Source organism: Vombatus ursinus, unplaced genomic scaffold (genome assembly GCF_900497805.2).
Source record: "Vombatus ursinus unplaced genomic scaffold, bare-nosed wombat genome assembly UNPS02010219.1, whole genome shotgun sequence".
Lineage (NCBI taxonomy): Eukaryota > Metazoa > Chordata > Mammalia > Diprotodontia > Vombatidae > Vombatus > Vombatus ursinus.
This window is the reverse complement of record NW_020949997.1, coordinates 8,342,285-8,367,237: the sequence shown is the minus strand read 5'-3', so window position 1 is coordinate 8,367,237 and position 24,953 is coordinate 8,342,285. Positions and strand designations below refer to the sequence as shown.

Below are 24,953 nucleotides of genomic sequence, written 5' to 3'. Positions count from 1 at the left end.
AAACAAATTCAAAAGAATGAAAAAATAGAAAACAATGTGAAATATCTCATTGGAAAAACAACTGACCTGGAAAATAGATTCAGGAGAAATAATTTCAAAATTATTGGACTATCTGAAAGCCATGATCAAAAAAAAAAAGCCTAGGCATCATCTTTCAAGAAATTGTCAAGGAAAACTGCCCTGATATTTTAGAACCAGAGGGCATAATAGAAACTGAAAGAATCCACCAAAAGAGATCCCCAAAGGAAAACTCCTAGGAATATTGTAGTCAAATTCCAGAGTTGCCAGGTCAAGGAGAAAATATTGCAAGCAGCCAGAAAGAAACAATTCAAGTATTGTGGAAACACAATCAGTATAACACAAGATTTAGCAGCTTCTACATTATGGGACCACTGGGCTTGGAATATAATATTCCAGAGGGCAAAGGAGATAGGATTACAACCAAGAATCACCTACTCAGCAGAACCGAGTATAATCCTTCAGGGGAAAAAATAAACATTCAGTGAAATAGAGGACTTTCAAGCATTCTTGATGAAAAGACCAGAGTTGATAGAAAGTTTGGTTTTCAAATACAAGACTGGAGTGGAACATGAAGAGGTAAACAGGAAAGAGAAGTTGTAAGAGACTTATTAAGGTTGAACTGTTTACATTCCTGCATGGAAAGATGATATTTGTAACTCATGAGACCTTTGTCAGTATTAGGGTAGTTGGAGGGGAAAAAATTGTAGATAGAGGGCACAGGGTGAGTTGAAAATGAAGGGGTCATATCTGGAGAATAAAATTAAGCAGTGAGAGAGGATTTTATGGGGAGAAGGAGAAAGGGAGAGGTAGAATGGAGTAAATTATCTCACATAAAACAGACAAGAAAAGACTTACAGTGGAGGGGAAATGGTGAAAGGCGAGAGGGAATGAGTGAATTTTGTTCTCATCGGATTTGGCTTAAGGAGAGAATAACATACACACTCAATTGGGTATGGAAATCTATCTTACCCTACAGGAAAATGGGGGGGGGGCAAGAGAGCAGGAGGATGATAGAGGGGATGGCAGATTGGGGGAGGGGTTAATAAGAAGCAAACACTTCTAAGGAGGGACAGGGTCAAAAGAGAGAATAGAATAAATGGGAGGCGGGATAGGATGAAGGGAAGTATGCTTAGTTTTTCACAACATGACTACTATGGAGGTGTTTTTCATGACTACACATGAATAACCTGTATGGAGTTGCTTGCCTTCTTAATGGGGGGGGGAGGAAGGGAGAAAATTGGGAACCCAAAGTTTTAAAAACAAAAGTTAAAAAAAAATTATTTCATATGCAACTGGGAAATAAAATATACAGGAAATGGAGTATAGAAATCTATCCTGCCCTACAGGAAAATTGAAGGGGAACGGGATAAGAGAAGGGGGGGAGAGATAGAAGGGAGGGCAGATTAGGAGAAGGGGTATTCAGAATGCATGCCATCTTGGGGTAGGGTGAGGGACGAGATGGGGAGAAAATTTGGAACGCAAAATCTTGTGGAAGTGAATGCTGAAAACTAAAAACAAATTAATTTAAAAAAAAAAAGATGTATCAGTTGCTCATGGGTAGGCTGACCTAATATAATATAATAAAAATGACAATTCTACCTAAATTAATTTATTTATTCAGTGCCATACCAATCAAACTACCAAAAAATTATTTTATAGAGCTACAAAAAATAATAACGAAATTCATCTGGAAGAACAAAAGGTTCAGAATGTTACAGGAATTAATGAATGGAAATGCAAGGGTAGGTGGCCTAGCTGTACCAGATCTAAAATTGTGTTATGAAATAGTAATCATCAGAACTACTGGCTAAGAAATAGAGTGTGGATCAATGGAATAGGTTAGGTACACAAGGCACAGTAGTCAATGACTACAGTAATCTACTGTTTGATAAACCCAAAGATTCGAACTTCTGGGATAAGAACTCACTATTTGACGGAAACTGCTGGGAAAACTGGAAAATAATATGGCAGAAACTAGGCATGAACCAACATAGTACACCATATACCAAGATAAGGGTACATAATATGGGTACATAATTTAGACATAAAGGGTGATACCATGAGCAAATTAGGAGAGCAAGGAAAAGTTTATCTGTCAGATCTATGGAGAAGAGAAGAATTTATGACCAGACAGGAGATAGAGAACATTATGAAATGCAAAATGGATAATTTTGATTACATTAAATGAAAAAGTTTTTGCACAAACAAAGCCACTGCAACCAAGATTAGAAAGAAAGCAGAAAGCCGGGAAACAATTTTTACAGCCAAGGTTTCTAACAAAGGCCTCATTTCTAAAATATGTAGAAGTGAGTCAAATTCATAGAATATAAATCATTCCCCAATTGATAAATGATCCAATGATATGAACAGGCAGTTTTCAGATGAAGAAATTAAAGCTATCTATAGTCATATGAAAAAAAATGCTCCAAATCAATATAGATTAGAAAGGTGCAAATTAGAACTAACTGTGAGGTACCATATCACCCCTATCAGATTGGCTAAGTGACAAAAGAGGAAAATGATAAATGTTGGAGAAGATGTGGGAAAATTGGAACACTAATGCATTGTTGGTGGAGTTGTGAACTGATCTACCCGTTCTGGAGAGTAATTTGGAAATATGCACAAAGGGCTATAAAAATGTGCATACCCTTTGATTCTGCAATACCTAACTTCTATGTCTGTGTACTAAGGAGATCATAAAAATGGGAAAAGGACCTACATGTACAAAAATATTTATAGCAGCTCTTTTTGTAGTGGCCAAGAATTGGAAATTTAAGGGATGCCCATCAATTGGAGAATGGCTGAACAAGTTGTGGTATATGAATGTAATGGACTACCATTGTTCCATAAGAAATGATGAACAGGTGAATTTCAGAAAAACCTGGAAAGACTTACATGAACTGATGCTGAGTGAAGTGAGCAGAACCAGAACATTATACCCAGTAATAGCAACATTGTGCGATGACTAACTTTGATAGACTTAGCTTTTCTCGGCAGTGCAATGATCTAAGACAATTCCAAGAGACTAAAGATGCAAAAAAGATGTTCACATGCAGAGAAAGAACTGTGGAGTCTGAATACAGATTGAAGCCTACCATTTTCTGTCTTTTTTGTTTGTTTTTTTTTCTCTTGTGGTTTTTCCCTTTTGTTCTGATTCTTCTTTATAACATGACTAATGTGAAAATATGTTTAATAGGAATGTATATGTAGAGCCTATATCAGATTACATGCCATCTTGGGGTGGGAGGCAGGAAGGGAGGGAGTAAAATTTAGAACTCAAAATCTTATAAAAGTGAATGTTGAAAACTAAAAATTATAAAAATTTAAAAAAATAAAATAAATTTAAAAAGTGAGAGGGAGTTGGGAAGATCTCTCTGAGCATTAGGAATTCAAGATTAATGATAAAGAAGAGACTTTCAACACATTTAATAAAATGAGAGTACAAAGAAATATACTATGTATACTAAGGAGTATGCAAGAAGCTCAATATAAAACGGAGCAAAGAATTCTATCTTTAGTGATTGATAGTAAAGCATGTGTCTAGGTAAGAGGAACTTATGAACTTTAGTTTTAGATTAGGCTGATTTAACAGAAAATGAAAGAAACTATCAGAAAACATAAGGAAACACCAAAATTTTTATGTTCTTTCTAGTGGTAGTGGCGGAGTTTGTCAAGGTTGGCCACTTAAATGTCTTATATTACTTTACATAGTGGAAGAAGATAGGAAGGAAGGAAGTTCCTTTATTGATGTATAAAATTTAAAAATAAAAGTAAGGATGATAAATATATAAATCATACCTTGCTAACAAGGATCTCTGTTTGATCCTTAAGGAAATAAAACAATCTTTGCCTCGCCTTAAATGGGTCTTAGGGTGAAAAAAAGGCAACTGAAAGCCTCTCTGTCAAATGGTTATTTTGGATGAGAAAGATAATTCAAAAATCCCTCCCTTAAGTTATGACCTTGTAGGGAAAATTCTAGAATTTTAATTTACAAATCTTTCTTAATCACTATGCCTGTAATTTTTGGAATAATATAATATAATATGATGTAACATAATATAACAGTGGAGACATTGGCAATCTTTGCTTTACCTTAGTATCATTAGGAAAACTTTCAGTGTTTCTTATTTACAAATAATGTTAATTATCATAAAAGTAATTTGGTACTAGTTTTAAAATTAGAAAATTAGGTCATTGAAATAAATTGCATAAAGAAGAATCAGCAACAGTTGAACTTAACAGTATTAGGTAAACCAAAAAACATAAAACATTTGGAAAAGAATTCTTTATTTGACAAGAACCATGTGGAAAACTAGAAAGCAATTTGGCAGAAATTAAGTTTAGACCAGCATCTTGTACCACATACCATAGTAAGATAAAAATCGATATGGTACCTAGAGTATTAACAATTATACTACTAAAAAATTAGTAGAGAATCAAATCAGGTACCTTTTAAATTATAGAAATCATATCTTTTTTTTAAAATACTTTTATTTAACAGAGTATTCTCATGATGGCCCTGTAAAGTAGATAGTACAAGTGTTATTGTCCCCACTCTGCAGGAGAGGAAACCAAGGCTCTTGGAGGCGAATGATTTGTCCGAAATCATAGAGCTTTTAAGTGGAAAAGCTGAAATGCAGACCCAGGTCTTTGGTTTCCCTTTTTATTGTGAACTTCATTATCATCAACAAACTCTTCAATGTGTAAAGAAATTTTTGCTTCAAAAATTTCTTGAGAGTCTGATGTCCAAGATATGTTGAGAGCTAACACAAATATAGAAGACTGAAAACCATTCCCTAGTGAATATGGTCAAAGGGTATGAATAAACAATTTTCAAAAGTATAATTGTAAACTGTTAAAAAAAAAACACATAGACAGTTTTTCCAAAGAACTAATAAGAGAAGTGCAAATCAAAACAGTTCTTAAGTTTCATCTCACTCCCAGGAAAATGGTTAAGATAAACAAAGATAAGAACAGTTAGTTTTAGAAGGGGTGGTGAGTGGAAAAATGTTGGTCTACAAACAAAATGTTGGTGTAGTCATCCTGGAAAGCAGTTTATAAGTATGTCAAGAAATGACTAAGTCCCCATACCCTGTGATCCATTTATCCCACTACTAGGCATATACTCCTTGAGTTCGAAGGAGCTCATGACTGAATATCTATGTGCAACCTGGTGTTTTTCTGTATTTGTGTATCTATATAGATATATATGTATACATTTACATACATATATACACACATATACATATGTATGTGTACTGTATACTGTATCTTTATATGTGGGCCCCCCTATATACACAAACATATATGTGTATACATACACATATATATATTGATACATATGAACACACAGTAAATTTCACATTACTTTTGAAGCTGAACCACTTGTTGATCTTTCCTTCTAAACTTCCTTCTGTTTTCTAAGCATTTAAAAATGCTTCAGTGACCCTCTTTTCTTTAATTTCTTTTTTTATAACTCTATTGCTAGTACCACTCTTCTCCCCATAACTCTAGTTTCCCAGTGCCCCCTCCCTGCAATAAAAAAAAGAAAAATGCAATCTTTATAGCATGTAAGTAAAATCAGTCAAAAGACATTCACATATTTATCATGTCCAGAAAGGTATATCTCATTCTGCACTTTGGATCCTTTATTCTCTTTCTTAGGAAGTAGGTAGCATCATTGGTCCTCCACAATCATAGTTGATCATTGCATTGATCAGAGTTTTTGAGTTGTTTTTCTTTGTCATTTTGTTGTTCACTTGTTGAGTCATATCTGACTCTTCATGACCCCATGGATTAACTGTCTATGAGGTTTTCTTGGCAAAATTATTGAACTGATTTGCCATTTCCTTCTCAAGCTTTGTACAGGCAGAGGTTAAGTGACTTGCCCAGGGTCACGTAGCTTGTACGTATCTGAAGTCATATTTGAACTCTGGTCTTTCTGACTCCAGGCCCAGTGCTTTATCAACTGTGTCGCCTAGCTGCCCAAGTCATTACTGTATAATGTTTTTCCTGGTTCTGCTCATTTCATTCTGCATCAGTTCATACAGTTCTTCCCAGGTTTCTTTGAATTCATCCCTTTCATCATTTCTCATGGCAAAATCCCATTATATTCATGTGTTGCAATTTGTTCTGTTATTCCCCAATTAATGATCACCCCTTTTGTTTTTAGTCCTTTGCTGCAGCAGAAAGAGCTGCTGTAGTTTTGTGCTTATGGATCTTTTCCCTCTTTCTTTGATATCTTTGGGTTATAGGACTAGTAATGGTTTTGCTAGATCAAAGGGTATACACAAGTTAGTGACATTTTAAAAGCATCGATCCATACTGTTTTCCAGAGTAACTGAACCAGTTCACAGTTACACCAACAGTTTACTCTATGTGCCTATTTTCCCACAACTCCTCCAATGATTGTTGTTTTCTTTTTTTATTATTTTTCCTTATCTGGTAGGTGGGAGGTAGAATCTCAGAGTTGATTTATTTAGCATTTCTTTGAACAATCAAGTCAGTTTTTTTTGTGTGATTGTTGTGAGCTTGTTTTTCTTCCTTTGAGAATGAACTATTCATATCCTTTGTTGATTTATATGTTGGGGAACAGCTGTCGTTCTTATATATTTGCATCAGTTGCTTATATAGCTTAGATTTAAGGCCTATATCAGAGGAACTTCCTACAAAGATTTTTTCCAGGTTAACTGTTTCCCTTCTAATATTAACTGCATTGATTTGTTTGTGCAAAAACTTTTCAATTTTTATATTAGCAAAATTGTTTTGTCTTTTTTGATCCTTTTTATCCCTTGTCTGATATGAACTCTTCTCCTATCCATAGTTCTGAAAGGTATTTTTATTTTCTTCCTTGCTCCTCTAATTTATTTATAATGTGACCTTTTATATCTAGGTCATGTATCCATTTGGAGCTTATTGTGGTATATGGTGTGAGATGTTGTTCTAAACCTAATTTCTGCCAGACTGCTTTCCACTTTTCCCAGCAGTTTTTGTTAAATGGTGAGTCTTTACCTCAGTAGTTGCGGTCTTTGGATTTATCAAACACTGTGTTGCTATATTCTTTTTCTTCTGTGATAGAAAAGTTAATCAAAGGGAGTAGATTAAGTATCTATTTTTTAGCCCATATTTAATAGTGATTACTTCCTTATAGTATGGTTTTGAGATCTGGTACCACTAGCTCCTTTTCTTTTCCACCTTTTTTTTCCCATTATTTCTCTTGAGAATCTTGAATTTTTGTTCCTCCAAGTGAATTTTCACAGCATTTTTTCTAGTTCTTTAAAGTAATCCTTTGTTAGTTTCATTGATTTATCACTGAATAAGTAAATTAATTTAGGTAGCATTATTATATTGATATGGCCCAGTCATGACAGTCAGTATCTCTGTACTTGTTTTGATCTGTCTTTTAGTAAAGAGGGTTTTTTAGTTGTATTTATGCTTCCTGCGTAGCACTTTTTGTAGTAGCAAAGAATTGGAGACAAAATAGATGTGAATCGATTGGGGAATGGTTGAACAAATTTTAGTATACCACAAATGTAGTGAAATATTACTGAGTCATAAGAAACAATGAACATGAAGAATGCAGAGAAGCTTGAGAAAACTTATGTGAACTGCTGCAAAATGACATAGAATAAAGAAAAGAATATATACATTGACTGTTGGTCAGTCATTTTCAGTCATGTCCAACTCTTTGTGACACCATTTGGGGTTTTCTTGGTTGACACTGATGCTGGAATGGTTTGCTATTTCCGTCTCCATCTCATTTGACAGTTGAGGAAAATGAGACGGGGTTGAGTGACTTGCCCAGGGTCACACCACTAGTATGTGGCTAAAATCAGATTTGATCTCAGGAAGATGAGCCTTCCTGACACTAGGCTCAGTGCTCTACCTATTTTGCCACCTGGCTGCCCTTATACATTGACTACAGCAGTGTGGTATATGTGTTCAGAGAGAAAAATATACCCCTTAACACCGTTTTAGTTGCATCCCAGAACTTTGGGTATATTTGTTAAATTGTTGTAATTCTCTTTTTCTGTTTCTATAATTTGTTCTTTTAAAAAAAAATTTTGTTGATAAGATTCATTTTTACATCACTTTCATTTTTTAACATTTCCTTCCTACATTATCCTCCTAGAGATCCATCTTTTATAATAAAGAATTAAAAAAAGAGTGGAAAAACCCAATACATCAACCAAGTCTGACATTATGGTGTTACACTTTTATAGTTTCCTCCCCTTCTGCAGAGCAGGAAGGAGGTACTTTTTCATGTCTCCTTTTTTTTTTCTTATTTGAGTAAAGTTTCTTGGTAATTATAATTTCACAATGTTAATTTTGAATTTTTTTGTTTGTCCCATTTACATCACTGTGGTTACTGTTGTGTTTTTTTCCCTGGTTCTGATTATTTCATTTTACATCAGTTCATATAATTCTTGCCTTGTATCTCTTTGTTCTTCATTTCTTATGGCATAGTAATATATTTTTACATTTATGTGCCATAGCTTGTTTAGCCATTCCCTAGTCAATGGGGATCTTCTTTGTTTCCAGTCTTTGCTACTATAAAAAGCACTGCTATAAATATTTTGGTGAATGTGGGATTTTTTTTTTCTGACCAACTTGAGATCCCTAGCAGTGGGATCTCTAGGTCAAAAAGCATGGATATTTAGTCATTTTCTTGCCATAATTGGAAATTGCTTTCCAGAATGATTGAACCAGATCACGCCTTCAGCAACAGTGTATTCATTTGCTGTCTCTCCACACTTTCACCCTCTATTTGTTCTTTACCCATCTCATTATCTAGTGTTAATATCATTTATTTAGATTTTAAACCATGCTATCTTCCTTGGTGTTTAGTTTCAATAGTGTGAATTTATTCTATATTCTCTATCACATGGTCAGTTCATCTAAAAGTGCCTCAAAGTATTGTAAATTATTCTCCTTAGCATTCCAGTTCATTGATTTCCAAAGATGTGTATCATATCTAGTTTTGCTAGCATTCTGTTCAGAGCATAAATTTCTTTCTTACTTATCTGTTATATCTAAGTCTAAAAGAGATCTGTTAAAGTCACTTACAGTTATTGTCTTATTACCTAGAAGTCTTTGTGGAAATAAGTTAGTCTTTCCATTAATTACTTTTATGCTGTGCCAATCAATCAACACACACACTTAGAGACAAACACACATATATAATATTAATACTCTTATTATCTATGGTGCCTTAAAGCCTCTGGTATTATGGTATTTCCCAGCTTGCTTATCACTTTTGACTAATGTCTATTTTTTACCGTTGCTGGGACTGAGATCATGATTGCCATTTCTGCTTTTTTTTATTCAGCTGAGGAGTATATTCTATTACAACCCTTCATTTTAACTCTGGGTATCTTTAGGTTGTGTGTTTCATGAATATAGCAAATTTTGGTATTTTACTTTCCAATGCATTTTGCTACACTTCTCCATTTTATATATGAGTTCATACCATTCACATTCATGGTTATGACTATTGAGTTAATCTTTCCTGCCATTAAATTTTGTTAGAATTTTTTTTTTTTTTACCATTTTTTTATTTTTGAAAGAGAAAAAAAATCAGTACTTGGAACCTGATTTTCATATTTCTTGGAACAGTCTGATTATAGGCATAGCTGTTTTCCCTGTTGAGAAAAAAAATCACTTGACCTTCTCCCCACCTTCCTTTTTAATAGTTTGTTTTATTTAAGGCATTTCTCACCCTACACCACCAGGCAGCATTTCCTTCATCCTTTTTCAACTTTTCTTTGTTGCATCCAGATAAGGATATGATTCATGAGACTCTCCTCCCTGTTCTTCTTCTCCTTATATGTTTAAATGACTGCCACTTGTGGTGCCTGGGCTTCAGGAAATACTAAGTACTTTCCTTCACCTCTTGCTTTTCATTTTACTCACGCAAACCTTTTAGACTGTTAGCCATGGTGGGACTCCCCAGAGATAATAGTCTTTTTTCTGTCTTCTTCTTCTGTGTAAGCACTGGAGCATCACCTATCCCTTTTGAACTAATCAAACTTGTTTACCTTTCTTAAATTTCTTTGGCTTCATAAATTTCAATGACTGCTCAACTCTAGTTTTCTCACACATGATGCTTAGAAATCATCAATTCTATTAAAAAGCCTTTTTTCCTTGTTCTACAGGAGCATGAATTTTTTAGGATAAAAAATTCTTGGGTACAAGCCATTTTCCACATATATTTCAGCCTTCAATTTTTTATTGTTGGTGAATAGTCTTGGGTGATTTTGATTAGAATTCTTTGAAATTTGTTTTCTCTCTTATTGGCGCTTGAAATATTTTCTTTCTGTCCTAAATAATGTTTCTGGTGAGTTCACCTTAGTATTCTTTTGTAGGGGAAGTACTTGTAGATTTTTATTGATTTAACTTTTGCTCTTTATTTCTAATCATGTGGGTGTTTTGGGGGCCTTATAATTTCCTAAAATTTTGAGATGTTTTATTTTATTGTACTTTCTTATAGGAGGCTAGTGATTTTTACATTTTTCTTTTCAAGTCTTGTTTTCCAGATCAATTTAAAAAAAATTTAAATATCTAACCAAATATTCCAATTTTGCTTTCTTTTAATAATTCTTGTCTCATTGAATCTTTGCATTCTTTCACCATTCCTTTTTCAGGGTTTTTACTGCCTTAGTTTTTTAGTTTCTAGTTTAAATCATCTTGAATTTTTCATTAAGAGTTCTCATTTTACTTCTTATCTTTTCCTTTAACTTTTATAATAGGCTTTCTAACCACTGAAGAGATCTAGGTTCTTGTGGTTATTCTGTTTTCTGGGGTTTCTAATTGCATAATTGTATAATTATCCTCTTTCAGTGGAAATTTCTCTTGGTATTCTTATTCCATGGTATTTTCTTCTTTATATTATTTAGTAGTTTTTTTTCCTTTTTCTTTTTTTTTCTCTTTCTCTTTTCCTTGGTCTTTGCTGGGTTTTTTCTTTGGAAGTTTTCTTCATGAGAGCAGAGAGAGACATTTTTTCTTTTCTATTCTTTTAGTAATTTTTCTTTTAGTTTAATGCATTTCTAGCCGTTTTGAGATGATGAGGTCAATCAAGGCTTAGACACAAATTTCCATTATGGCTGTAAGTCACATAAATTATTTATTCATGCCTTTTCATTCTGTATCTACTCAGATGTTTGTTTTGTCTTTGTTTTTGTTTTTTGGTGAGGCAATTGGAGTTAAGTGACTTGCCCAGAGTCACACAGATAGTAAGTGTTATGTGTCTGAGACCGGATTTGAACTCAGGTCCTCCTGAATCTAGGACTGGTGCTCTATGCACTATGCCACCTAGCTGTCCCCCCCAGATGATTTTTTAAACATGATAAGTGTAAGACTTTATATACATCCTCATTAAGCTTCATTTTCCTCCACACATGTCTAATTTCATTGTCTTCTTGGGTGCAGATGACAGTGATGACCCTGGGCTCTTAAAGGCTATGATAGTGGCGTGTTCTGCTTTGGGAACTGTATGAATCTGGAAAGATTTTGATTGTGTTTGACAACAGACTTTGCTTTCTGAAGAAATATAGCTAAATATGGAGAGGCTCATTACCATGAGATTATCTAGTTATCAGATGATCAAAGTGTTGGTTATGATGTCCTATGAAACCACAGTCCTGTATAGTCTCCTTGCACTCTAGCATTTTTGGCAGAGCAGCAGAAAAAGATGAATGTTGAAGTTTTCACAGTTTTTAGACTGTCTGCATTTGTTATCACATGTATTAAGTACACATGTATTTAACTGTTAGTGCTCTTAATATGTGATATTTGTCTAATGACCTAATTGCATTATTGGAGAAACTGAACCACATCCATATTGCCATTCTCAGTATAAATGAAAATAGAAGACAAAGATGTTACTGTTAAATGGGAAAATGGATAGCAGCTGAGATAAATAGCAAAGTTCATTTTATAGTATGACCACAATCAACAATAAACCTTTTTTAAAAATTGAGTGTTTTTCCTCTTCCTCCCACTTCCCCCTACAATTGAAAAAGAAAAAAGTAAGATAAAACCTTTATAACAAATATGCATGGTCAAGCAGAACAAATTTCTTGGCATTTGCCATGTTCAGAAATATATGCCTCATTCTGTATCTTGAGTGTAACACCTTTCTTTCAGGAAGTGAGTAGCATGTGTTTTCATCAGTCTTCTGAAATTATGATTGGTCATTTTATTGATCACAGTTCTTAAGTCTTTCAGAGTTTCAAACAGTAAACTTCTCATAGGATACTTACTCATTTAACTTTGCAGGACTTATAATAGGTAGAAATAAATAATAATTTTGGTTAGAGAAATCCTATATTTAATTTTAATTTACTCATTTAAAAATTTTCATTTAATTTAATTTTCTCATTTTTATCCTTTTTTCTAATTTATTGTTACTTTTGACCTTTCCACTAACTAGCTAATGGTCTTATTGTGTAAGCATTGGAACATCAAAAATAGAAATCAATCAATAAGCATTTATTAGATACTTTCATTTTGCCAAACACTGCAGTAGAAGCTGGAAATACAAAGACAAGAGTGAAAATAATGTTTACTGTTAAAGCTTGCATTCTATCGGGAGACAAAAGTGTATGTATAAGTATGTATAAGATATAGAAAAAGTAGATTAAAGGCAGTTTTGAGGGAAGGAAGGAAGGCACTAGAAGCAGGGGGCAATTAGGAAAGGCCTCATGTAGAAGATACTTACACTGACTTTTGAAAGAAACTAGCAATTCTGAGAAATAGACAGACAGTGCAAATGTTGGAATACTGTGTAAGAGGAATAGGAAGAAAGCCATTTTGGCTGGATAGGAGAGTACATGAGGGGAATATCCTAAAATAAGACTAGGAAAAAAAAAAGGGAAAGACTAGGTTATAAAGAGCTTCAGGTGTTAAGTTTATTGAGTAAGAAAGTGTGACATGTGCCTTAGGATTTATGCTATAGGAAAGTCATTTTGGCATCTTTGTGGAGGGTGAATTGGAAGGAGGAGAGACTTGAGTCAGAGAGACCAATTAGGAAGCTATTTCAGTAGTCTAGCAGAGGGATAATGCTATACAGAACTAGAATGGTATCTGTGTGGATGGAGAGAAAGGCATGTCTTTGAGTGTTGTTGTGGAGGCTGAAATGTCAGAATTTGGCTAGTGATTGAAAATAAGTTGTTGAGTGATGATGGAGTTGAGGAGGTATCTGAGTGACTTGGAGGATGGTAGTTTCCTCAGTAGTAATAGGAAAGTGTAGAAGAGGGTTGTGTTTGAGGGGGGACATGAGTTCTGTTTTAGATACGTTGAGTTTCAGATATCTGTGGGACATCCAGTTTGGAATGTCTAATAATCAGTGATATAAGACTAGAGCTTAGGAGAGAGTCTTGGACAGAGAATCATCTGCAAAGACATAAATTTAACCTATGAGAGTGGTGAGTTCATGAAGTAAGAGTGTAGAGAGAGAAGAGGGCTTAGTATAGAACTTTGGAACACCAGCCCCATAATGACTGAATGGGTATGGATTTAGATCTAGCAAAGGAGAAGTGGTCAGACAAGTAAGAGGTGAACCAGAGTAGCTGCAGTGTGATGAGAACCCAGGCAAATGGAGTTAACAATAACGTAGTGCTGCTGAGACGTGGAGAAAGATGAGGATTGAGAAAAAGCCATCAGATCTGGCAGTTAAGAGATTATTGGCAACTTTGGAGAGAGCAGTTTCAGTTGAGTAAGGAGAGCTAAAGCCAAATTGCAAAAAGAGTGGTAGAAGAGACTGCATACCAGTTTATGTTTAGGACTTTGGCTGTGAAAGAGAGGAGAGCTATTGAGTGATAAACTGACTCTTTTAAGAAGCCAGGTACTATGCCTAAAAGACAGAGGGATAGTAAAAAGGTACAGAGGTAGGAGATGAAAAAGCATATAAGAAGGCCAATTTGACTGTTCAGTAAAGTGCATGTAGGGGAGTGGACACGAATAATATGATCAAAGGGTAGGGTAGTACCATATCAGAGGACCTCGAATTCTAGGTAGAGGAGTTTGAACTTTACTTAAAAAGTGATAAGGATCCAGACATGTAACTTTCAGTTAAAGCAACGATGTGGAAAGCCTTTTTATCTACTCTTTGATTACATCATGTGCTTTTAGACTAGGAAATGAAGTTGGTAAGTGTTGGTAAACTAAAGGTTTGCATAGGATCTCTCCTTGGTGTTCTTCTGTTCCCTCCAAAAGTGTTAAGATGAAGTACTAGTTATAGAAACAGATTACAGATGACTGAATGAAAGTTTGTTATTATTTCTCTCATTTTGGTTTTGCAGACAAATGAAAATTTTAGAGACTATACAGTTTTTCTAACCACACATCTGTATTTTCTGTCAATAGGTATCATCTCCAGGCTCTTCGACATTTGTATGTACTAGCAGCAGAACCAAGACTTCTGGTGCCTGTTGACGTAGATACAAATACTCCTTGCTATGCATTGTTAGAGGTTACCTATAAGGTAATTTTTTCCTCCCAATACTCCCATTCCTTCTCCATTCCATACATTACTCAATTCATGCCTTAGGATTTATCTCACCAGTTTTCCCACTGTCATTCTTTGCTATGAAGCATCTGGGTTAATCTCTTTAAAAAATTAAGTAGCTGGAATTATCCAGACAGCATGATATAGTAGAAAGAGTGACTCCAAGCAGAGGACTTGGGTTAGAATCATAGCTGTGGTCCTTTACTTCCCTGGGCCTCAGTTTTTTCTTCTGTAAATTGAGGGGGTTGGACTAGGTAAGATAAGATTAGAGACCTAAGGTCTCTTTGGCCTCTGAATGCTAGAATTAAAGGTAGGTGGTTCCCATAAATTCTATAATCTCTTGCACAGTAAAGATACTGGTTATGAATATGACGCTGGTACCTTATCTTGCTCAGGGAGTCTGATCAAGCTGTGTTTGATGCTTTTTTGTATTTGTGTAAGAAAGTGTCATGGATCTAGATCATAGGTCTAGATGTTCTCTCACACTTTTTCACTTACACTTTCTTGATTGAAAATGTATTGTTTTACATGGCTAAAAGAACTGTAATATAAGAGTTACTAGACTTTGTGTCCTTCCTAGAGTAGGAATCTTATTCAGGAATTAGCGATTTAACATGCACAAATGGATTACAAATCAGTATATCCTTTGTTCATAGTGTATACATCATTGTTTGTTTTGGCCACTTTTTTTGAAAATCGGACATTTGATAACAGAATCAATGGGAAATTGAGCCTTTTTTACTTTCTGACTTCCACAAAGCACTTTGTCCTGAGCTCTTGTTCTTTTGATAATATAAAGGGCACTCAGTGGTATGAAGAAACAACTGAAGAGCTAATGGCACCTACTCTTCTTCCTGAGCTTCACCTTTTAAAACAGGTAATTTGGGACAAGATTTGAGTATTTCCATTTGTGAATATGTGCATACCTAATGAATTAGTTTAATCAGAATAACACTGAACATGTGAAAACTAGTGAAATCATTCCTTTCCCCCTTCTTCCTGCCTTATGGAAGATAATAGCCTAGTAATAATAGTAGAAATGAGAAATTTCAAGATCCACAAGTTTTTAGATGCCATACAGGAATGAGGTTATTATATTTCCTTTCCCAGAGATTTTGAATAATAGTGCACATTAATAAGCACCTGCTATGTGGTTGCCCCTGTGCTGAGCACTTGGGGTTACAAAAGAGGCAAAAGCCCTGAAGGAGCTTACAGTGTAATAGGGGTAACAGCATGCAAACAAAACAAATATATACAAAGTGAGCTGTACACAGGGTTAATAGGGAATAAGTAAAGGAGGCAAAGCCCTGTGATGGAGAGGGGTTGGGGAAGGCTTCCTGTAGAGGACAAATTTTAATTGGGACTTAAAGGAGGTCAGTAGTCGGAGTGGAGGAGGGAGAGTGTTCCCATGCCTGGGGGACAGCCACAGAAAATGCCCAGAGCAGAGGATTTAAGTGTCTTGTTTGCATAACAGCTAGGAGGCTATTGTCACTGGATTGAAGAGTGTGTGTTGGGCAGCAAGGTGTGAGAGGACTGGAAAGGTGGGAGGAGGCTAGGTTATGAAGGGCTTTGAATGCCAAATAGAGCATTTTGTATTTGCTCCTGAGAGCAGTAGAAAGCCACTAGAATTTATTGAGTAGGGGGAATGATATGATCTGACCTGCATTTTAGGAAAATCACTTTAGTAGCTGAATGGAGAGTGGAGTGGATGGAGTGGAGGCAGGCAGCCCCAGTAGCAGGCAAAAAGAATTCATCTGGTTATATTCCATAAGACTTAGAAATAAATCCACTTAGGTAACCTAGAGGTACGTTCTAGTTTTTATTAGTCTTATTTCCTCCAAATAATTTGATACTTTCTTACTATATTTATATTTATCTTGACAGATTAAAGTGAAAGGCCCACGATATTGGGAATTGCTTATAGACTTAAGTAAAGGAATACAACACTTGAAGTAAGTATATTGAAATCTGTGTTGTACCCTTTTGTGGCATATAGGAGATGTTCAGATAGAAAGAAGGTGTTTATTTAAACAAATTAATAATTAGAATATTATTTGTTATGTCTTAATCTTAAGAATGAAATATTTTGCAGGCCCATCCCATTTTATAAAATACAAAAAGAATATTTTTTTTATTTAGGGCTCTACAACCTTATATATCTATTTTAGGTTTATTTAGGAACTTGAATTTCCTTTCATTAGGACAGAAGTAGAATTGTCTTTATTGATGGTTAATCTGAGATTTGGAAAAAGAAATTAAATGTATCCTGGATAGTTCAGGGAGAACTGTGGTTGAGGCAGTGGGAGGAAGATTTCAGTTCCATGTTAGAAGAACATCCTAACGGTTTGATGTGTTCAGCATTGAAATAGGATACATTATAAAAATACTTACATCAAGGGTGATGTAATTAAAGCACATGTCAGGCACATAAAGGACTTGGGTTTTTGGTTTGTTTTTTTTTTAAAGAGTTTCCCTGTAATTAGATAATAGGTCAGACTAAATGACCCTCAAAGCTTCTTTCAGCACTGATTCTATAATTATATGGTAATTCAGTTCAATAAACAGTGAGTACATACTGCATTCATAGCTCTGTACTAGGCTCTGGATGTCAAAAATGAAACAGTCACTGTCTTCAAGGATCTTATATTCTGCCATTTATATGGTGTTTTACTGTCTGCAGTTATACATACATGCATATACATATGCATATGTTTATACAGTGCTTTACAAATGAGTTTTATTCTCATAAAAATCTGTGAGAATAGGTATAACAGGTATTACTGTCCTTGTTTCTTAAAGGTGCCAAAACTGAACAGTTAAATGACTTTCCCAGTGTTATATAGTTAGTAGCAGAATCGAAATAAGTCAGGTCAAATCATCAAACATATATTAATCACCTGCTATGTGCCAGGCACTGTGCTAAGCGCTGGGGATACAAAGGAAGGCAGTAAGTAGTCCCTGCGGTCAAGGATCTCACAGTCTAGTGGAGGACACGACATACGAATAACTGTGTACAAACAAGATAGATAACAGGGTGAATTAGAGATCATCAGAAGAAGGAAGGTACTAAGATTAAGGAGGAATAGTCACAATGCTCTGTCCTTCCCCAAAATCCAGACAAAAAATTAACAGAAATGAGATGTAGCATCTTATTCTAATCCAATAGCCTTGTTTCTTCCAGGAACTACCTTAGGCTTTGGGAACATGTGAGCGTTCATTATGCTGAAAAACACCACACTTTTTAACTACCAGGAACTACCAGTAACAGTGTATACTGAATTCAGTCTTGTTTTCTTCCAGATCAATCCTTTCTAAGGATGGGGTTTTATATGTGAAACTCAGGGCAGGGCAGCTCTCCTACAAGGAAGATCCAATGGGCTGGCAAAGTTTGTTAGCTCAAACAGTCACCCACAGGAATTCTGAAGCCAGGGCTTTCAAGGTAATGTTGATAAGCGAAAAGGAGAGAAAGAATAGAAGAGAAAGAACAGTCACAGTCTGAGCTTCTGTTGGCCTTCAACCTTTTTCTTTTCTTGGTGACTCTTGCTTGGATCTGCTGCTGAGCCTTGATACAACTTTGAAGTGAAAGACTAATTTGTTAAATAGGACTTGTTGTTTATGGGACACTCTGTGCAAACCTGCCAGCCTTCTTATTAATATTTATCTTCTAGCAACAGGTAGAGTAGCACATTGTATGTTACTAACATTACAAAAACAAGTCACTGCTTTTTAGGAATTTAGTTTATCCCATTAGCTAATTCCAGTACTGGTCAAAGTTTGTCTTTTGACAGGTATTGTGTGCCTCTCTGCATTTGTCCTTTCATTTGTTCAGATTTCATTGCTTTGGGTGTTACGGTCACAAAAAGATCAGACTTTTCCTTTTTCTAATACATTTGTACACTTGATATTAATATAAAAATTTTAGAAGGTTTAAAAAATGAGTAGTCCTGACATAAAGCAACCACACTCAAGTGTTTAACCTTTAAGTTCTTATCATTGGGAATAAGTGTCTAAAGTAAACACAACTTTCACAAAACTTCAAAAATCAGTCACCATAAGCAAATGGGTATTGAGAAGACTAAGATTAGTGCTTTGACCCTCATAGTAGGGGGCATTAAATTTTTTTAGAAACGAACTGAAATTTTTTAATGCTTTCTAAACTGCATTAGCAGCAGTGATGATAGTGATAATAATAAAAACTAGTATTTGTAGAGTGCTTTAAGAGTATACAAAGCACTACAAATATTATCTCATTTGATCCTCAAAATACTTTGAAGTCAGTGCTATTACTGTCTTCATTTTACAGATGAAGAAACTGAGGCTGAGGGAGGTTAAGCAACTTACCCAGGGATCACTCTGCTAATAAGTGGCTACAGTAGAACTCAGGTTTTTCTGACTCCAGTACAACCCTCTATTCGCTGTGCAAAGATCAACTAGTACTAATGTCTTAGGCCCTAGTGTCCTTGATGCTTAATAAATTTGATTGAATATTTTATCTTATTAAATTTTGTTTAGCAGAATAAAGTTTAGGAAATTGTTCATTAGCTTATGTGAGAGGCACTGACAAAGAATTTGCTGGGAAAAGTTTAATGTGGATTACTCTTATGTAATACAGGCACAAACTCAAGGACAAATTTACTAATGCCTAATCCTCTCTGAAAATAAAAATCACAAATAATTATGTTCAAGTCCAAAGTGAAGGGAGAAATACATAAAGTTTAAAAGATTTCTGGATGTCTCTGCTCCACAGGACTTCAGAAATTGTTATTTGTCCCTCTTTCTTAGAGAGAACCAGGACATCAGGAAGGACTTGCAAGTGAATTGAGTTGAAATGAGGGAGGGCTATGCAAAGTCATCAGCCTCCCTCTCTCCTCCTGAGCCACCTTGGTCCAATGGCAATATGTCGATCAGGATGACTAGAAATGTCCCTGGATGCAGTGGGAGGCCTTGACCTTTTTAAACTAAGGGCTTTCCTAGGTCTCAGTTTATCTGAGGCAACACCCATTCAGTGATTAAGGCTAGGTAAAAATGAGGCAAAGAATGGCCTCTTTTACTGAGTCAAAAAAATAAAATCAATCTGGGAGGGAAAAGCTCTCAGGGTTTCTGACTAAAAACAGAAACAATTACTATTTACACTTACTCTGAGCCATTTGAATCCAAACAGTGACCAAGTGAGGCTTGAGCTGGGACCTATTGTTGGCCAGTCAATGAGAGCCTTTGGGTTTAAGACATGTCCATAAAAAAGAAATCTAGCCCATGAACCCCAAGATATCTTTCTAGGTCTAAATGATCAAAATTTATATTCCTTTGGGCAGAGCACCTGTAGGTAATGGTATGATTCTCTATGTGGATCGAGGGAGAGGACCATGATGACATCAGGAAGGAGAGGGTGTGGCATAATAGAAAAGAGCACTCATTTTAAGTTCCTAGGACTTAGATTCAAACCCTACCTCTGACTCTTGGTACCTGTGTGACCTCAGGGTCTCAATTTCCTCACCTTTAAAATGGGGTGTGGGGGGGAGGGTATTCTAGGTCAGAGGTGTCAAACTTGAGACCTGAAGGCCATGACTTCCAAGTGCAGCCTGACCTAAATTAAAATGTAATTGAAAACTGTTTAACCAAATAAATAGAAATACAGTACAACATAGATAATGTTAATTTGTGGTTTTCTGAGTCAATAGGCCCTCTGTTTCTATTTGAGTTTGACACTACTGTTCTGGATGGTTTCTACAATCCTTTCTAGCTCTGTATCTGATGTTTTGAAAAGAATATAGACACAGGACAGCTAGGTGGCACAGTGGATAGAGCACCAGCCCTAGAGTCAGGAGACCTGAGTTCAAATGAGGCCTCAGACCAAACACTTGACACTTACTAGCTGTGTGACCCTGGACAAGTCACTTAACCCCAATTGCCAAAAAAAAATTTTTTTTAATTTTAAAAAAAAAAAGAAAGAAAAAAAAGAGCACAGACATATACTGAAGGCCCCTGTTTTCTGACTTATTTTTAGTTACTCTTTACTACTTTCAGTATGATTTTTTAAAAAATATTTAAATCTTTTCCTCAGCCTTGGGTTTATTTTATTTTATTTATTTTAGGATATTTAAGGATCTAGGGTCACTCTAAACCATAATGAGGCATCAGTTAACTGGATTAAGCTATAAAAATGAATGGCATAAAAAAAGTATTCAAGCCTGTATTACATAAGAGTAATCCACATTAAACTTTTCCCAACAAATTCTTTGTCAGTGCCTCTCACATAAGCTAATGAACAATTTCCTAAACTTTATTCTGCTAAACAAAATTTAATAAGATAAAATATATAATATATTTTATATTTAATAATATATTTAATAAGATAAAATATTCAATCAAATTTATTAAGCATCAAGGACACTAGGGCCTAAGACATCAGTACTAGTTGATCTTTGCACAGCGAATAGAGGGTTGTCCTGGAGTCAGAAAAACCTGAGTTCTACTGTAGCCACTTATTAGCAGAGTGATCCCTGGGTAAGTTGCTTAACCTCCCTCAGCCTCAGTTTCTTCATCTGTAAAATGAAGACAGTAATAGCACTGACTTCAAAGTATTTTGAGGATCAAATGAGATAATATTTGTAGTGCTTTGTATACTCTTAAAGCACTCTACAAATACTAGCATTGAATAAAATAAATAGCATTGAGAGTGCACAGAACTAGTGCTGTATGGTCCCTTTGAGAGAATTGGGAGGGTTCTTTTTTTTTTATGGTTAGTGTTTAATAGGTCTGCAGCCTAATTTCGTACTTGTCCAGATGTTTTATATATTCTCTTAGCAGGAATTTGATTAAACTCCGTTAAGTTTTCTGTTTGGGCCTAACATAAGTTTTAGAGAAATATAGTTCAGGGGAAGAAAAAGGTCTGTTATAATTGTATGTACTTAAGTTTGAGCAATGAGTAAACTCCTGGGGCTTATTTACATTTATTTTCTTTTAGCCAGAAGCTATTTCGGCTTTCACCTCTGATCCAGCACTTTTGTCATTTGCTGAATATTTCTGCAAACCAACTGTGAACTTGGGCCAGGTATTTTATTAAAGCCCCATTGCCAATATTTTTCATTGTTTCTCCTGTTGGTTTCTAGACAATAAAAAGCAGTGTTTTAACCTTTTAGAGATTGATAGCATTAGAAATGAAACATTTCTGTAGGAAACAGAGAAAGAATTGCCCATAGACTTAAAGCTTTAGTACTTGAATTTAAGAATATGAGAAATGCATTGGGAATTAAACTAGAAGTCCATGTATAGCCTCATCTTCTGACAGTGACATTACAGAATGATTAGAAAAAGGTATTTTATGATCCCTGATTACAAATTTAAGAAGTTAGGGATATACTCTCAAAAACCTCATTTATTTTAATAATCTCTTGTGGATTTCTACTTGAATATATCTAAGACTTTTTTGTACTTAGATTTCTGTTTTTATCCATAAGTATCTCTTGAGATAATATATTCTATTAATTTACTGTCCATCCTACATAATTCTACTTCTTTTACTGGTCATAATACTACCACTTACATAATACATAATACCACCACCGGCATAAAGTTCATTTCAGTGTGACCTTGAGTTTTCAAAGGCTATGCCAGTGAGAATATAGCCTTGGCAGGTGATACTATGTTGAAAAAAGCTTCCAGTAGAACCTCTGCAATCATCTTCAAAGAAACAATTTAATTATGTATAGAAAAGCCCATCACCAGTAGGCTGACCACTTGGTGATGAATTGTTTGATCATAGCAGTTCAGGAGGCAAAAATAAGTTAAAAAGCCCTCCTTATTCTTCAGTGGCCTCCTTATTCTTCAGTGGTGATGATATGGAAGAATAGTAGACAAGATTGCATAGTGCTACGTTAACTTACATGTTGGTGTCTAACTCTTAAATCCTTGTCCAGTGACTGAAGATTGGATATATTCCTGAAGGAGCTGACTTATGTCAACTTCACCATTCTCATTTTAAACCAAACTAGGAAACAGAAGTTGCTCACGGTTTTACTTGGAAAGGCAAATAAAGCAGTTGGTGGAGTTGGTTTCATCATCCATCCAGAGCCACCAAGAAGTAGCATTCTGTGAGACATTGGTCTTTTCATATTGCAATGTGCATGATAAGTATGTTCCAAAGAGACCATCAGGAAGATATTTGCAGCTTATGTACCAATAGCTGTTGCAAAGGGTAAAGAGCTAGAGAAATTTTAATGATAAGATCCTCAAAATTCAGGACATATGTACTTTGATATACATAAACTTCAGTTCAAAGTTAGGCATAAGTGAGGACAGCAAAAACTACATTGGAAAATAAAGTTTAAGAGTGCCCACAACTTATATAATATTCTCACACCTACATTTCATGAATGCTCTCTCCAAGAAAAGAATCAGAAGAAAATGGAAATATTGAGAACCAAATAACACCACAAAAATTAAATTGATCATTTAGTTTATTCTTTTTATAATCCATCCTCTACATATTGTTTGATCTTAGTAAAATAACACTCATCCTGTTTCTCATTCTAAGATTTCTTATAACTTAAAGAATAAATTCCATATTCCTTAGCTTAACATAGTACAAACTAATTTTTCAACCTGTCTCTCCCACTGCTCAGTATAAACCCTCCAGTCTTACCAGTATACTCTCCTCGCATCGCTCTCCCCTTCTGCTGCTCCAAGCAGTTTTGCTTTGACTATTCTTCTAGACCTTCACCTGTGCTGTGTTCTCCTATTCCCACCTTTCCTTCTACTCTTTCAGTGACTTCTCTCCTCTGTTACGTTTGATTCTCTTCTTACTCATCCTTTCAGATTTCATCTCCTTCATGATATCTTGCCTGGTCATTCCATCCTTTGTTGATATTTCTCATTTCTGAATTCCTGTAACACTTTTTTTTTATGCCATTCATTTTTATAGCTTAATCCAGTTAACTGATGCCTCATTATGGTTTAGAGTGACCCTAGATCCTTAAGTGTTGTGCCAGCAGAATAGACACTCTGGCAGATGTTTGGGAAAGTTTAATGTCTGTCATCTGAGGTCCAGCCTAAATTTGGAGGGCCTTATCACCAAATTAGCCACAAGTTGATGGTATGTTTGTTGTTTTTTGACTGCAACAGCTCTCAAGGAGAGTTCATAATCTGTTTTGGAGACAAAATACATCTCTTAAATCATAGATCTTTGAAATATTAGATTAATCCAGATTATCCTTTATTGTCATTTATGTTTCAGATATGTGTCAGTCTCCTCAAGTAGACTGTAAGACACTTATTTAAGAGACTGTCATGCATTTGTGTACCTTATGGTATCTAGCATAATAAATATTTATTCAGTTAAGAATGTATCTGTATTCTGTACATACTGTATGCAATTTGTATCTTTCAGAAACAGGAAATTCTTGATCTCTTTTCTTCAATACTTTATGAATGTGTCACTCAGGAGAATCCAGAGATGCTGCCTGCATACATAGCAATAGATCAGGTACTTGATGAGTGGAGAGTGGGGATGGAGAAAAAATGTTTTGGTGTGATTTTGTGTTTCTTGCCAGTGAAGTTTGTTATCCTTACTTTATTGGTTTCTATATTCTTTCAGAAATAAGCATCTTTTAAATATGTTCAAGATCATCAGATATTCATACAGCATTTAAAAGAAAAAGAATTATCCCTACCCATTAAAAATGGTGATGATAATATTGTTAAGGGCTTGCTCTACATAATTTTGGGAAGTAGGCCAAGTGTGCCTTCAGTGTTTCTAGTCTCCCCTTTTTATTTCCCTTCCATTCTTCCTTTGGGGAAACCTTTTTTCTTCCCATTCCACTCAGATATCTGGTTGCTTCATATATTCCTCTATGAAAGCCTCCTAGGGACTAATCAGATAAACTCATTCATGCAAAGGTAAAAATGACTGATAAAACTTAAATTGTTTTCATATCCAAATTGTTTGCATTTTTACAGGGAATAAAACTAACCAGTATATTAATCTTTAATGATAAAATTTCTGCCATCAAAAAGGTAGATATTGGAAGGTATTTGTAAACAAAGCAGCCCTCTTGAGAAGACCTATCTTTCAAAAATAAATTTTTATATCTTTTATTGTTGTGTTACACGTATATATTTACTGCTATACTGTCTGTCCTCTCCCAGAAAGCCATCTTTTATAATAAAGAATAAAAATAATAGGAGTAATACTAATAATAATAATGATAATACTAACTAGCATTTATATGGCAGTTTGCAAAGCACTTTATGTATGTTAATTCATTTGATCTTCATAATAACCCTGTAAGGTAGAAACTGTTATCATCCTCATTTTATAGATAAGGAAACTGAGGGAGACCATGGTTAGACTTGAAGTACAGTGCAGTGCCTCTAAGTAACATTTCAAAAAAGTCTAAAGTTATATGCAGTGTTTCACACTTACCCTTCC

General features: G+C 35.0%; 1 protein-coding gene across 2 annotated transcripts in view; it reads left to right on the top strand.

Moving 5' to 3' along the window:
- ANAPC1 (anaphase promoting complex subunit 1) overlaps positions 1 to 24,953 on the top strand; it is a 157,588-nt gene that overhangs the window by 112,536 nt on the left and 20,099 nt on the right. For both annotated transcript variants that reach the window (XM_027853882.1, XM_027853883.1), the window contains 6 exons: positions 14,386 to 14,503; positions 15,327 to 15,404; positions 16,412 to 16,479; positions 17,828 to 17,966; positions 21,492 to 21,578; positions 23,913 to 24,008. In XM_027853882.1, the coding sequence (XP_027709683.1) occupies positions 14,386 to 14,503; positions 15,327 to 15,404; positions 16,412 to 16,479; positions 17,828 to 17,966; positions 21,492 to 21,578; positions 23,913 to 24,008 (586 nt within the window). The remainder of the gene's footprint in view (positions 1 to 14,385; positions 14,504 to 15,326; positions 15,405 to 16,411; positions 16,480 to 17,827; positions 17,967 to 21,491; positions 21,579 to 23,912; positions 24,009 to 24,953) is intronic.